Source organism: Onychomys torridus, chromosome X, assembly GCF_903995425.1.
Source record: "Onychomys torridus chromosome X, mOncTor1.1, whole genome shotgun sequence".
Taxonomy (NCBI): domain Eukaryota; kingdom Metazoa; phylum Chordata; class Mammalia; order Rodentia; family Cricetidae; genus Onychomys; species Onychomys torridus.
Window position 1 is genome coordinate 73,492,646 of NC_050466.1, and position 15,249 is coordinate 73,507,894.

Consider the following 15,249-nt stretch of genomic DNA (forward strand, 5'->3'; position numbering starts at 1 on the left):
CATTCATGAATAGACATGTCTCCAAAGATGTACAAATAGCCAACAGTATAAGAAACATGCTGAACATCCCTAAATCATCAGAGAGATACAAATTAAAGCCATGAAACCATATACTATCATCACATACATTTTAGATAAGCTAGTATTTAAAATTACTACTCATTATGGTAAGATTTTATTTATTTATTTTAGTATAAGCCAGAAAATGGTGGATCTATTTTAAATTAGTATAATCTATTCAAAAACAATATCAAGTTTTCCCTGTAAATCTTTAAATAGAATTATTGAATGATCTCACATTTCTACTTCCAAGAACACAATGAATAAGTTGAAATCAGTATTTCAAACAAATGTCTGTTCTCCCAGGTTCATGGCCACAGTATAAAAGTGAAAATATAAAAATTATACTAAATCCACAAAATTGATAAATAAATTTAAAATTGGAGTATACATATATTTTTAGCCTTAATAACAGAAATTGTATAATCTGAGACAATGCAAGGGACATAGAGATCATTATGCTAAGTGAAATGATATGTGATTTTACTTATATGTAAACTTGACCAAATTCAACCTTAAAAAATAGGAAGAAATAAAATTTTCTGGGGATTTAGCTCAGTGGTAGAGTGCTTGCCTAGAAAGCGCAAGGCCCTGGGTTCGATCCTCAGCTCCAAAAAAAAAAAAAAGAAAGAAAAATTTCCCATGGGCTTTACACAGGAGCAATAGAAATATTAGTCAAGAAGTATAAAACTTAATTGAGGAAGAAACACTGATGTACACAGCATGTATATTTCAAGATTGCTAAAGAAAGGATAATAAATGTTCTTAGTATTGAAAACAGGACCAAAAAGAAATGACAAATATTTGAGAGGACAAATATCTTAGTTAAATTGATTTAGTCATTCCATAAGGTATATGGGTATCAAATATCACAGTGTAATTCATTGATATATGCATTTGTTATTTGTCAATTAAATTTAAAACTTTGATATTGCAAATGAAAATGAGAGAAAGAGAGAAAAGGAAACACTTCTAATGAATTCAAAGCTACCACAATTGACAGTGATACTATTTGCTAGGTAAGTATCAATAATTTTTATAATCATACCTCTTGCTGCACTCCAACTTTCTTCTATCTTTGCACCAAAGTGGTGAACATGACATTTTAAAGATGCTCACTGTGTAGCTTTCTTATATCATCATGTTAATCTGCTATTTTCATGTAAGTTTTAAACTTCTTTTATTGGAAGTTTCCAAAAGAAGATTAAGCCCACCCAGTTCAGCATGTCTTTGCTATTTTGAAAAAAATGTTAGAATACTGTGATACAAGGAATTTCACAACTATACTTTCATCATATTAGGGTAAGAAAGTTAATAAAAAGAAGGTGGCAAAGTGCTTACTAATAACAACTTGGTGACTAGTGAACCAGAGTCTCTTGCAGTTTTCTTAACTATAAAATGAGAGCCTTAGATCCCATGTACTGTAGCACACCTGCCCTCTGAATTTTCATGGTGATTTTTTTGGATACAATCTATTCATATTTTCTCATATATAATAATAGCAATAAAAGAAATGATAATATATCATTTGAAAATCTGGGAATGCAGCTGGCCACTGGAGAATAAAACAATAATGCTATGAAATACATTGGTGCACTAAATGCTAATACAGGAAAAATACAGTTCATACACATCCCAACAACTATACATTTTCAGAAATACATTGATAGGTGATGTCATTCTCAGGTGAACACCAAAATATATTCATACAAAACATGGAAAAATGGAAACATGACATTATTGAGGCTCCTCTTGGGAGCATATACAGCATAGTGTTAGTCAATTTTGTTTCTAAGTATAATTTCACTTTAAAACTATGACAAAAGTATAATATCCTAGATAAGTAATCATTAATACAGTTGGTTACTGTCATTATTAAGAATCAGGTACTTAATTGCATGCACTGTTCCTCTGAGTGCAACAGAGCATGTTTTCTTACCACAGTATCTTAGAGTGACACATGGGACTGTGACAATAGGATGCTTGAAACATTAGTGGGTGATAAAACTTTCCCAACCCTTTATCATTTTACAGCATCAGCAATGTATATCTCTCTATAAGAAACTGAAACCTTATTATAGGATGTGTGATTGTAGCTTACTTTCAGAACTAAATGACTCTCTTTTCTCAAAAAAAAAATCCATTAATATTCTTCCATAGAAGTTAGTATTTCTTCTTGGAGATTCAATAAGAATAATAAGATCCTATAGTATAATATGTTCTTTCCATATATCAGCAAATTGTCAAGTGTTTTATGTATGTTGTCAGGATCAATGCCTAAATATCTTTTTTGGTTTTTTGTTTGTTTGTTGTTTTAAGTCAACCATAGCAGTTTATTACTCCAAGGGTCGCATGGGCAGGGTTCCTGGCAGGCCACCTGCCTCCCCTTTGGGGATACTTCACTTTGGCCATGGATGGACCCCATGAACCTCTGAATGCGCTTATTTAGACATTTGACATCTCAGCATTTCCCTCTGAAAATGATAGAGCTGTGTCCCACCCACCCCATGGCCCACCAGTCCAGCCTGCAGAGGAGACTCCACTGCCTTGGAATTCTGAAATAAATAGAATAGGTATTAGTGCTGAGTGATGGCAAGGCGGCCCCAGCAACCTCCAGGGCACACTATGGGTACAGTCTCAAGATGTCTTCTGATGAGCAGGCATCGTGCACTGTTGGCAGTACCAGGCCACCTACAGTTTGTCCAGGAAGTTGTCCAGCGCTGGGATACCCTCTTTTATGCCTTTGCACTTGCTAGTCTTACCCACCACTTGGCTCGGACGGCTGCTGTTGTTGAAAGGGTACCCAGGCAGGATCTGCCAGTAGTCAAACACACATTGTGGGTAGGCCTGGCTACTGGTGATGGAGCACAGGTTGGCTGTGAAACCAAAGGACTCATTGACAGGCAGGTAGGCCTTGACCACAAACATGAGGGTGCCAGCCACCTGGGACTCCTCAAACACATGACCACGCTTCCTGTTCAGGACACTGCAGATGCTACTTACAACTTGCTCAGGACACTGGATCTCCATCAGGTAGATAGGCTCTGTAAGGCAGGGCTGTGCAGTCAACACATTGGCATAGAGGCAGTGACAGGCTGTGGGGATGATCTGGCCACCACCTTGGTAAGCGTCAAAGCATACACCACACATGTTCTCCTCACAGAGCGTACCCTCCTTCGTGGCCCACTGGAAGTCAGCCACTGTAGATGTAACCGTCTTGTTAAATAAGAAACACAGAACCAATTGCAGAGTTAAAAACCACGAGGTCAGAGCAAGAGCGGAAAACCTTACCCTTCACTGCTTCTGCTGTCCTTCCTCTCAGGAATTCTGGGAAGTGGAAGGCAGGGAAGGAGACATGGCCAGTCACTGCCATGACAAAAAAGAAATAAGGTACTGGTAAACCATGAGCCACATGGCAAAGTAGAGATTAATAGAAATGGGCTAAATGTAAGAGTAAGAGCTAGACAATGGTAGGCCTGAGCTAATGGCCAAGCCCTTTAAATAATATAAATGTCAGTGTGTTTATTTTACAATTGGGTTGTTGGACTAATAGGGCTTGGTGGCACCTGGAGAGAAGCTCTCCAACTACAAGCCACCACACTGTCCTTGATCTCGTTCAGGTACTGCACACCCTTGACGATGTCGGTGAGAATCCTGGGGCCAGTGCCATCAGGCCCAAAACACCAGATCTTTTGGGCTTCAGTGACATCCCACTTATACTTTTCAGCCAGATAGCATACACAAGCCTTGGGCTCCAGGCAACCAGACACTTCACCCTTGTCAATGTCTTCAGCTAGTCCAGCAGCATCAGAGAAGGGCTGGGCCTTCATGTACAGCCAGTTGTGTTTGCTGGGGGACTTGGACAGGCAGAGCACCTTTTATTTTTAACATTAAGGAAAGTTTAAAGAATTAGGCCTTCCAAAATTTTCTGGTTAATAAGATGAAAAGCCTTACCAGCTAAAACATGTAATATCACAAAGTTTTATGCATTTACAGCTGATGCTTGTAAATTTCTAACAAAGGATGTCCAATAAAACAGAACTCAAAAATATAGTCTTCACTTGGGTTGGTAACATAGTTTCTTTGTAAGCTAGAAATAATTGTTTAGATAACATGAGATTCATTTTTTTTTTTATAAATTTGAGACAATTGAATTTGTCAAGAATATCAGATTTGGGTATGGGAAAAAAGAGTTAACACATTCATTGTGCCTATAAATGCATATTAAATCATATGGCATGATAAAGTAATTTTGAAGTCTCATGCATCTGCTATGTCTCTCTGTCAAATGAAGGGGATTTCAAAGAAGATAAATACTAGTAATAATTAATAGAGGATTATTGCATAATTAGTATGCACATAGGAAATATCATAGCTGAATACAACATTTTGTAATGGAAGTATATGAAAAATTATATAACAAAGGTTTTAGATTTAGGGAGGAAACAATAGTCACAGCTATTGGTAGATCTACCAGATAATTTAAATACATCACAATGAGTCAGAAATCTGACATGCTGTCTAGAAGCTGGTCATTTAGCTGTAGAATGGCATTACTTAAAATATAGATATAGTAAAAAAAAAACAAATGAAATGCCATTTTATTTTATTTTTAATTAAATAAAAATGAATGAGAATTATTTAAGAAATCAAATATAGTCAGAATTCCGGACTTCTATAAAAATGATACCTGAATTTATTATGTAATTTTATTTAATGGTATACAATTTGAAAACATCAAACTTATGAAATACTGCTTATTTGATAACCAATTTTTGAACAATCCATTAAATTTAGTTTAATTTTCCCAAAAATGTTAGAGCTAAATATGTAGCTCTGTGGTACTTCACCAACCTAGAATATGGAGGGCCACATGTTTAATCCTAACACCAAAAAAAGTCTTATTCTTTTGATTTGAAAATGTCTCTCTCTCACATACACACATATTATATATATATATATATGTGTGTATATATGTATATATATATATTATATATATATACATATATAATATATATATGAGTAAATTAAAATAAGACTATTAACTAATGGTGGAATTTTAATAGTACTAAGCAGGAAAAGGAAGTTTATTTTCAGTGGGGTCACATAGAAAAGGGGGCAAAGAGATCCAGTGACTTTCTCAATCCATCTTTTGGATCATGACATGAGGCTGTCTGTTATCCTTTTGTCAGAAATGGGTAACAGCCTTTGTCTCAACAAACCAGGCTTGGAAAAATGTACTCAATAAATAATTTAGACAGACAAAAATGTAGTAAAAAGCAGAAAAATCAAGTTTATTCAATGTGGCCACACTGGGGAAAGAGACAAAGAGATCAATTAAAACCCCCAATTCAATCTTTTTAAATTATATTAATAAATATTAATGTTAGAAAAATATAATTCAGATGCTCATTTCATATTTTTATTACCTATTAGATATCACTAAAGTTTAAACAGTGTTTGAAAGTGGTTCATTACAATGAAGAACTTTGACAGTTTTCACACACACACACACACACACACACACACACACACACACCAATATGTTATATTATACATTTTATATATACCCCTATAATAATTTACCCTTCAAGAAACCCTTACTTCTTAAATTGTGTGTGTGTGTGTGTGTGTGTGTGTGTGTGTGTGTGTGTTTGTGTGTGTGCAAATACAGATTGCTGGTTCCATTAGTGATTTTTGGTTACATGTACTACTTGAGATTAGGCATGAATTTGGGAGGAGGTAGGGAAGACACAGTAGGAATTAAAGGTAGGAAAGAGTGGAGTAGAAATGACCTAGAAGCCTCTAGTCTATGTCATGAATATATAAACCTTTTCTGTACATTTTTGAGTTGACAGTCAACATCTTTGTAGAAATCGTATCAAAGTGTTGGAAAACTATGTTCTCATTCTTTTGACTTTAAAAGACATTCGTTGAAGGAGGTAAAATGAAAACACCCATTAAAATGTCCAAAAAATATGTATTTCACTCTGAGCTCCCTATTTGAACATGTCCTTTACTTTTGGCATTTCATTTTCTATCCTATTTCTAAACATCTAAAACTGAGTTTTGACCTTGGTGGTTATATAGTTCTGATTTCTCCCTGACTTTCTCATGTGGTGCAATATCTCTATAAAGAGACCTTTATCTTCAATCTGAGGATCAGATTTCATGTGTATTTTCTGCAAAGAATGTAGAAAAAAATCCTAAGAGGAATTATTTGTTGTTTAGTACTGTAAGTACAAACACACCTAAAATAGAGATGGCCCTATTTGATGAAATCCTTAAAAGCAGTGTTCCCATGTACTTCATACAAAACCAGTAAGCCTTGTCATTAGAGAAGGTTTTATTCTCCAAAGGAATCATCAAGATGGGAATCATGGAATGTAAAGGACTTCTAGAATTAATGACTAAATTGTGTGTCATGTATTTCAGCAGATGTGAAAAACAGAGCATGGAAAATGAACTTTTTCTTGATATCAAAATCAAGTTTGCTTTGAAAATTTATTATAACAAACATAATTTATGCCCTAATATTTTCCATTTTCCAAACTTTTTAAAAATGTTTACTATGTGTCAGCTTTGGATTGGAATTAGATCTTTATCACAGGAGACCTATGTAGAAGGGATGTTCCTCATGATAATATCTTGCTCTCCAAAATAGCATCCAAATTTTTTGAAAAAGATTTTACTCCTTTAAAATTTCTTAAATCAATTGTATAATTTAATTTCATATTAGTTTCTTAAATATTTTAATGAAAGAAATCTTTGAACTTTAAGATTAGTAGCATAAACATAACAATTACTTTATATCATTTCTTTATATTGAGTAACATGATCCCCACTATTTTAGAAATATATCCACATGTCACTCCATTCCTTTGACTTTTAGCTAAAGTTCATTACATTTCAAAAAATGATATGGATATTACTTATGTTAAAGAAATGCATAAACATATTTATAATGGAAACATGTTGAGGCAACATAGATCCAATATCATTTTGGAAAGCTTTTTATTAATCTAAATCTCTTTAGTTATCTTTGAGGGCACAAAGTAAATCGATTATGGTATTATTTATTCACTAAGCATTAAGTTATATTCTACACATTTTATATATATATAAAGTCATTATATATTGTTTTAGAAAATATGCTAAGGATAATTTGACTCCATAGATCTTTAAGTAAACTAGCTGCCTTTACATGAATGGGTGAATGATTTTATAGTGAAGCAAATGTAGCCTCTAAGATTATGCATTCTGAAGAAAATTAATTAGTTATCCCATGCCTAGACATCATAAATTACCAATAGATAATTAAAAATTGGGCTTGATGAGTTCCTTTCACATTTATTCTGGGATTTTGGATGGTTTGATCTTGTGCAGATTTTCTGCATGTAATCACAGCCTTTATAACTTCATGTTTGTACTGACAAGCTGTCATATCATTGAATACTGTTTCACTGCATCATCATCTTTTTTTCTCTTTCTTTCTTTTTCCTTTTTTTTTTTTGTCTCTCACCCGCCAGTCCCACAGTCGCTCAGACCCAACCAAGTAAGCACATATAGACTTATATTACTTATAAACTGTATGGCCATGGTAGGCTTCTTGTTATCTACTTCTTTTATCTTAAATTAACCCATTTCTATTAATCTATACTTTGCCATGTGGCTCGTGGCTTACCAGTACCTTATATCTTTCTCATCATGGTGGCGGCTGGCAGTCTCTCCCCACTAGGCTTCTACTTTCCACAGTTCTCCTCCTCCTTGTCCCGCCTACCCTATCCTTCCTGCCTGGCTACTGGCCAATGAGCACCTTATTTATTTTAACCAATCAGAGCAACACATTTGACATACAGAACATACCTCAGCAGGGTTTTTCTGTGTAGTTTTGGTGCCTGTCCTGGAGCTCGCTCTGTAGACCAGGCTGATCTCGAACTCACAGAGATCCACCTGGCTCTGCCTCCCAAGTGCTGGGAATAAAGGCATGTGCCACCACTGCCCAGCTCAATCCACTATCTTTATCTCCTATAGACTTTATACTCCTCATACTATGACCCCTGAGCCTCACATATAAATATTGCATTTTTGATGTCCCATTTAGAACTTTTAATACACAGTTTCTTATTCCCTGAGTATTGACCAATTGCTAATTTCTGTATTAATCATTATCTACTACATAAAAAAGAGTTTTCTTTGATGAGTAATGAGAGATGTATGCAATAATATACAGGTAGAAAGAACTTATTGGACATTTTATTACTGTATATTTAATCTTTTATGTTGTGAGATTCTAATTATATCATTTCTCCCTTCCTTTTCCTCCCTCCACACCCTCCCACATACCTGCCTTTGTTTTCAATCAAATTCAAGTCTCTCTCATTTCTTATCCTTTATTTAATGGCTAAAATCCACTTATATGTGAATACATACCATATTTATCTTTCTGATATGAATTTTCTCACTCAGGATGATTTTTTTTACTTCCATTTCTTTGCAAATTTCATGATATCACTTTTTAAATGTATTTATTTTACATACTGAGCCCAGTTTTGCCCCTCTCTTTTCCTCTAGATCCTCCCCTCTGCCCTCTCACGGCTACTCCTTCTCCATTTTTATTCAGAAAAGGGCACGCATCCAATGGATATCAACAACACATGTCATATCTAGGTGCAGTAAGACTAAGCACCTACCCTTGTATTAAGGTTGGGCAATGTACACCAATATGAGCAATGGGGTCCCATAAGCCAGGAAAACAGTCAAGGACAGCCCCTATTCCCACTATTAGGAGTATCACAAGTAAGCCAAGCTATACAACTGCCAAATATATAAAGAGGGCCTAGGTCAGTCCCATGCAGGTTCACTGGTTGATGATTCATTTGTTATGAGCTCCTATGAGTCTAGGTTAGATGATTCTGTGGATTTTTTTTATGATGTCTTTGACTACTCTGGCCCCTACAATGCTTCATTCTTCTTTAGAAGGATTCCCTGAGCTCTGCCTAATGTTTGGCTGTGAGTCTCTGCATCAGAGTCTACCATTGGCTGGATAAAGGGTCTTTGTTTACAATCTATGAGCATTAAGGCATCATTACATCGATATTCTTTTCCTCAAGTCACGTTTGGTTCTTTCTTGAATCTTCAGTCCATTTAGCTTCTGGGTTCTGGTACTCCAGGCAGTGTCAAGGGTGGGTATGGGTCTGAGGCTAGACCAGTCATTAGTTTACCACTGCCATAATCTCTGTGTCACCCTTATCCTAAAACCTCCCATAGACAGGACAAATTTCATGTCAAAGGTTATTTGGCAGTATTGGTGTCCCAATTTCTCTACTAGAAGTCTTGCGTAGTTACAAGAGATGGCCAGTTCAGGCTTTCTATCCCCTATTGCTAGGAGTCTTACCTGGGGTCATACTTGTAAATCCCTGGTAGTTTTTCTTGCACCAGGTTTCTACCTCACCCTGAAATGCTCTCCATTTCCAGTCATGTGTTTCAGTACTCACAGTTTATACCCTCATCTTGATCCCTCAAGTTCACATCCACATTAAACCTCAGTCCACTCAAGAAACCTCTTCGATTTCCACTTTCCAGGAAGATCTTTTAGATCTCACCTTGTGTCATAGCCTCTCTGGGTCTGTGGATTGTAGCATGATTATCCTTTACTTTACAGATAATATCCACTTACAAATGAGAACATGGCCAGGTGGTGGTGGAACACACCTTTAATCCCAGCACTCGGGAAGCAGAGCCAGGCAGATCTCTGTGAGTTTGAGGCTAGCCTGGTCTCCAAAGCGAGTTCCAGGAAGGGCACAAAGCTACACAGAGAAACCCTATCTCAAAAATCAAAAAAAAAAAAAATGAGAACATGCCATGTTTTTTGTTTGTTTGTTTGTTTTTGTTTTTTTTCCCCCTGGGTCTGGGTAACGTCACTCAGGTTGATTTTTTTTCTAGCTCCATTCAGTTTCATGTCATTGTTATTTCACGTCATTGTTTTTAAGAGCTGAATAATAGTCCTTGGTTTAAATGTATCACATTTTCTTTGTCCATTTTTTAGTTGAGTTACATCTACTTGTTTCCAGCTTCTGACTGTGTAAGTGTCCTTGAGCATCCTTTGAGTATATGCCCAAGAGTGGTATAGCTGGATCTTGGGATAGATGCATTCCCAATTTTCTGAGAAACAACCATGCTGATTTCCAAACTGGCTATTCAAGTTTACACTCCCTCCAGCAAAGGAGGTGTGTTCACCTTGCTCCACATCCTCTCCAGCATGAGTTGTCACTTGTGCTTTTTATCTTAGCCATTCTGACACGGGTATGACAGAATCTCAGAGTCATTTTGACTTGCATTTCCCTGATATAAAAGGATGTATAATATTTCTTTAAGTGTTTCTCTGTTGAGAAATCTGTACCACATTTTTTAATTGGATTACTTGTTTGTTTTTTGAGTTTCTTGAATTGTTTATATATTTTGGAAATCAGTCCTCTGTTAGATGTGGGGTATGTGAAGAACATTTCCTATTCTGTATGCTTTCATTTTCTCCTATTGATGGTGTCCTTTGCCTTAGAGAAGCTTTTCAGTTTCATGGAGTCCCATTTATTAGCTGTTGACCTTAGTGCCTGCACTATTGGTGTTGTCTTCAGAAAGTTGTCTCCTGTGCCAATGTATTGAAGGCTATTTGCCACCTTCTCTTTTTTCAAGTTCATTATATTTGGATTTATGTTGAAGTCTTTCTTCTACATGGATGTGACTTTTGTGCAGTGTAATAGACATGGATCTATTTGTATTCTTCTTCCTGAAATCCAGTTATATCAGCACCATTTGTTGAAGATTCTTTATTTTTTCCACTGTATAATTTTGTCTTATTTGTCAAAAATCAGGTGTCCATAGGTGCATAGATTTATGGCTGTGCCTTCATTTCAAAATTCCATTAATTCATATGTCTGTTTTTATGCCAATACCATGTGGTTTTTATTTCTACATCTCTGTATTACAGCTTGAAATCAAGGATGGTGATACCTCCAGAAAGTCATTTATTGTACAGAATTGTTTAAGCTGTCCCGGGGTTATCATTCTTCTATATAAGTTAAATATTATTCCTTCAACTTCTGTAAAAAAATATTTTGGAATTAATGGAGATTTTTTTTTGAATCTGTAGATTTATTTAGCAAGATGATCATTTTTACTATGTTAATTCTACTGATCCATAAGCATGGGTATCTTTCAATCTTCTGATATCTTCTTAAATTTCATTCTTCAAAGACTTAAAGTTCTTGTCATACTAGTGTTTCATCTGTTTGTTAGGTTGCAGCAAGACATTTTACATTATTTGTGGCTATAATGAAGGGTATTGTGTTGAGGGATATCTTTCTGTATGCTGTGAATATGTGTGGCTCTCATTGGTTAATAAATAAAGCTGCATTGGCCTTTGGCAGGGTAAGATGGAGCCAGATGGGAAAATCCAAAAGAGATGGTGAGAGAAAAAAGCAGTGTCGAGGAAATAGGAGCCTGCCTCCAAAGGAGCAACAAGATGCCAGCCGAGTGATAATGCCATGGCCATGTGGCAACATATAAATTAATAGAAATGAGTTAATTTAAGATGAAAGAGCTAGTTAGAAAGAATCTGGAGCCATAGGTCATACAGCTTATGATTAATATAAGCCTCTGAGTAATTATTTTATAAGCAGCTGTGGGACTGCAAGTGGGAGAGATTCATCCTGACCATGGGGCCGGGTGGAAACTTCCCTCCACAGTATTGTTTCCTTGACTTGATTCTCTGTTCAATTATCATTTTTATATAGGAGAGTTACAGATTTTTTTAGCTAATTTTGTAACCAGCCATTGAAATTGTTTATAAGCTGTGAGTGGGAGATCTCTGGTAGAATTTTTGAGTCACTTCTGTATGTTATCATATCATCTGCAAATAATATTTGACATCTACCTTTCTAATTTATATTCCCTTGATTTTCTTTAGTTGTCTTACGGCTGAAGCTAGAACTTCAAGTACTATTCTGAATAGGTATAGAGAGAGTAGACAGCCTTGTCTTGTTCCTGATTTTAGTTGAATTGCTTTAAGTTTCTCTCCATTTTATTTGACATTGGCTATTGGCTTGCTATATATTGGGTCTATTATTTTTAGTTATGTCCCATGTATCATGATTTCTCCAAGACTTTTATCATGAAGGGGTTTTAGATTGTGTCAAAGTCTTTTTTAGCATCTAATGAGATGATCCTGTGGGGTTTTATCTTCCTGTTTTTTTTGGTTTTGGTTTTTGTTTTTGTTTTTTTAATTTGGTAGATTGCATTGACAGATTCTCTTGTTGAACTATCCCTGTATCTCTGGGTTGCAGCCTTCTTGATCATGCTAGACGATCTTTTTGATGTGTTATTAGATTTGGTTTGTGAGTATTTTACTATTTGGTTTGTGACTATTATGGCATTGGTGTTCATGAGGAAAACTGGTCTGTAATTCCTTTTCTTTGTTGAGTCTTTGTGTGCTTTGGCATCAGGGTGACTGTGACCTCATAAAAATAATTTGGCAAAGTTCCTTCAGTTTATATTTTGTGGATTAGTTTGAAGATTATTGGTATTAGCTCTTCTTTGAAATTCTGTTAGAATTCTAAGTTAAAACTCTCTGGCCCTAAGGTTGTTTTTTGTTTGTTTTTGACTCCTTTTATTTCCTTATGGTTTATAGGTCTATTCATTTTTTTCTGATCTTGATTTAATTTTGGTAAGTGGTATCTATACAGAAATTTGTCAATTTATTTTAGATTCTCCAATTGTGTGAAGTACAAATTTTTGAAGTATGATCTACTGATTCAATGGATTTCCTTAGTGTCTATTTTTATGTCTCCCTTTTTATTTCTGATTTTGTTAATTTAGATATTCTGGCTCAGCCTTTTAGTTAGTTTGGATAAGGGCTTGTCTATCTTGTTGATTTTCTCAAAGAACCAATTCTTTTTTTCATTGATTATTTGTATTGCTCTCTTTGTTTCTATTTTATTGATTTCAGCTATCAGTTTGATTATTTCCTTCCAAAGCCTCTTGGGTGTGTTTGCTTTTTTTGTTCTAGAGCTGTCTTTTGAGGCAGGTCAAAGCCCCTCCCTCTGCATCAAGTCTATGAAATGTGTCCCACCATAGGTAGTGGGGCTCCAAAAAACCCCACTTTGCTTGGCTGTGGATCTCTGCATCTGCTTCCATGAGTTACCAGATGAAGGCTTTATGATAACAGTTATGGTATTCACCAATCTGATTACTGGGTTAAGCCAGTTCAGGCACTCTCTCTACTACTGCTAGTAGTCTAAACTGGAGTCATCATTGTGGATTCCTGGGAAGTTCCCTAGCACCTGGTTTCTCCATATTCCCATGATGTCTCCCTCTTTCATGGTATCTCTTTCATTGCTCTCCCACTCTGTCACTGTTCTACCTCAACCATTTCATTCCCTTATGTTCTCATCCCCCATCTCCTACCTTCTTTGCCTCCCTCACCCCCAGTTTACTCATAGAGAACTCATCTATTTTTCCTTCCCAGGGCATTCCATGCATCCTTCTTATGGTCCTTCTTGTTAGCTAGCTTCTCTGGAGCTGTGAGAGTAGTCTGGTTATCCTTTGTTTTATATCTAGTATCTATTTATGAGTAAGTACATACCATGTTTGTCCTTCTGAGTTTGGCTTACCTCTCTCAGGATGATATTTTTTAGTTCCGTCCATTTGCCTCCCAATTTCATGATTTCATTATTTATTTATTTATTTTTACTGCTGAGTACTACTTCATTGTTTATATGTACCACATTCTCTTTATCCATTATTTTCTTGAGGGGCATCTAGGTTGTTTCCAGGTTCTGACTATTAAAAATAATGCTGCTACAAACACAGCTGAGCAAATGTCCTTGTGGTATGATTGAATATTCCTTGGGTTTATGCCCAAGAGTGGTCTAGCTGGGTCTTAAGTTAGATTGATTCACAAATTTATGAGAAACCACCATACCTATTTCCAAAGTGGCAAAAAGACATTTAAGGAATTGTTCAACATCTTTAGTCATCAGGGAAATGCAAATTAAAATAGTTCTTAGATACTGTCTTTCACATGCCAGAATGTCTAAGAGCAAAAACACTGATGACAGCTTATGTTGGAAAGGATGTGGAGAAAGGGGAACACTCCTCCACTGTTGATAGGAATGCAAACTTGTACAGTCACTTTAGAAATATGACAGTTTCTCAGAAAATTGTAATTTCTTGATGAAGGTACTTAGTGCTGTGAACTTTCCTCCTAGAACTGCTTTCATTATTTCCCCATAAGTTTGGGTATGTTTTCCACTCATTTGCATTGTCTTTAATTTCTTTCTTATTTCATCCTTGACCCAGTGGTAATTCAGTAGAGAGTTAATTCAGTTTCCATGAGTTTGTAGGCTTTCTGCTATTTCTGTTGTTGAAATCTAGCTGTAGTCTGTGGTCTTCTGTTTGGATACAGGGAGTTATTTTAATTTTCTTATATCTGTTGAGACTTCTTTTGTGACTGAGTCAGTTTTAGAGAATGTTTCATGAGGTACTGAGAAGAAAATGTATTCTTTTGTACTTACATGAAATGTTCTGTAGATGTCTGTTAGATCGATTTGGTTTATAATGTCTGTTAGCTCAAGTATTTCTCTGTTTAGTTTTTGTCTGGATGATATGTCCACTGGTGAGAGTGGGATTGAAGTCTCCCACAATTGATGTGTGAAGGTCAATGTACGGTTTAAGCTTTAGTAGTGTTTCCTTAAAAATGTGGGTACCCTTGTATTTGGGGTGTAGATGTTGAAAATTGAGACATCATCTTGATGTATTTTTCCTTTGATGAGCAAGAAGTGTCCTTCTGCCTCTTTTGATAAAATTTGATTTGAAGTCTATCTTCTTAGATATTAGAATAGGGACATCATATTTCTTCTTATGGCCATATGCTTGGAAAATGTTTTTCCAACCCTTTTCTCTGATGTCATGTCTATCTTTGGTATTGAGGTATGTTTCTTGTATGCAACAGAAGAATAGATCTGTTTTCACATCCTTGCCTTTTGTCTGTGTCTTTTTATTGGGAAACTGAGTCCATAGATATTGATAGATATCAATGACAAAAGATTATAGATATGTATATAATGACTATATATATCCCTCCATACCCACTTGTCACCCCTGCAGCACTCCCCCCAAAGAACTCCACCCACA

General features: G+C 35.8%; 1 protein-coding gene across 1 annotated transcript in view; it reads right to left on the reverse strand.

Annotated features, from left to right (window-relative positions):
- Nucleotides 1-2,751: 2,751 nt before the first annotated feature.
- The window catches only part of LOC118574675 (elongation factor 2-like), a 33,644-nt gene continuing 21,146 nt past the window's right edge, over nt 2,752-15,249 (reverse strand). Inside the window, exons 2-3 of the mRNA XM_036175601.1 lie at nt 3,650-3,935; nt 2,752-3,260 (exon numbers count right to left, since the gene is read on the reverse strand). Of these exons, the coding sequence (XP_036031494.1) occupies nt 2,752-3,260; nt 3,650-3,935 (795 nt within the window). The remainder of the gene's footprint in view (nt 3,261-3,649; nt 3,936-15,249) is intronic.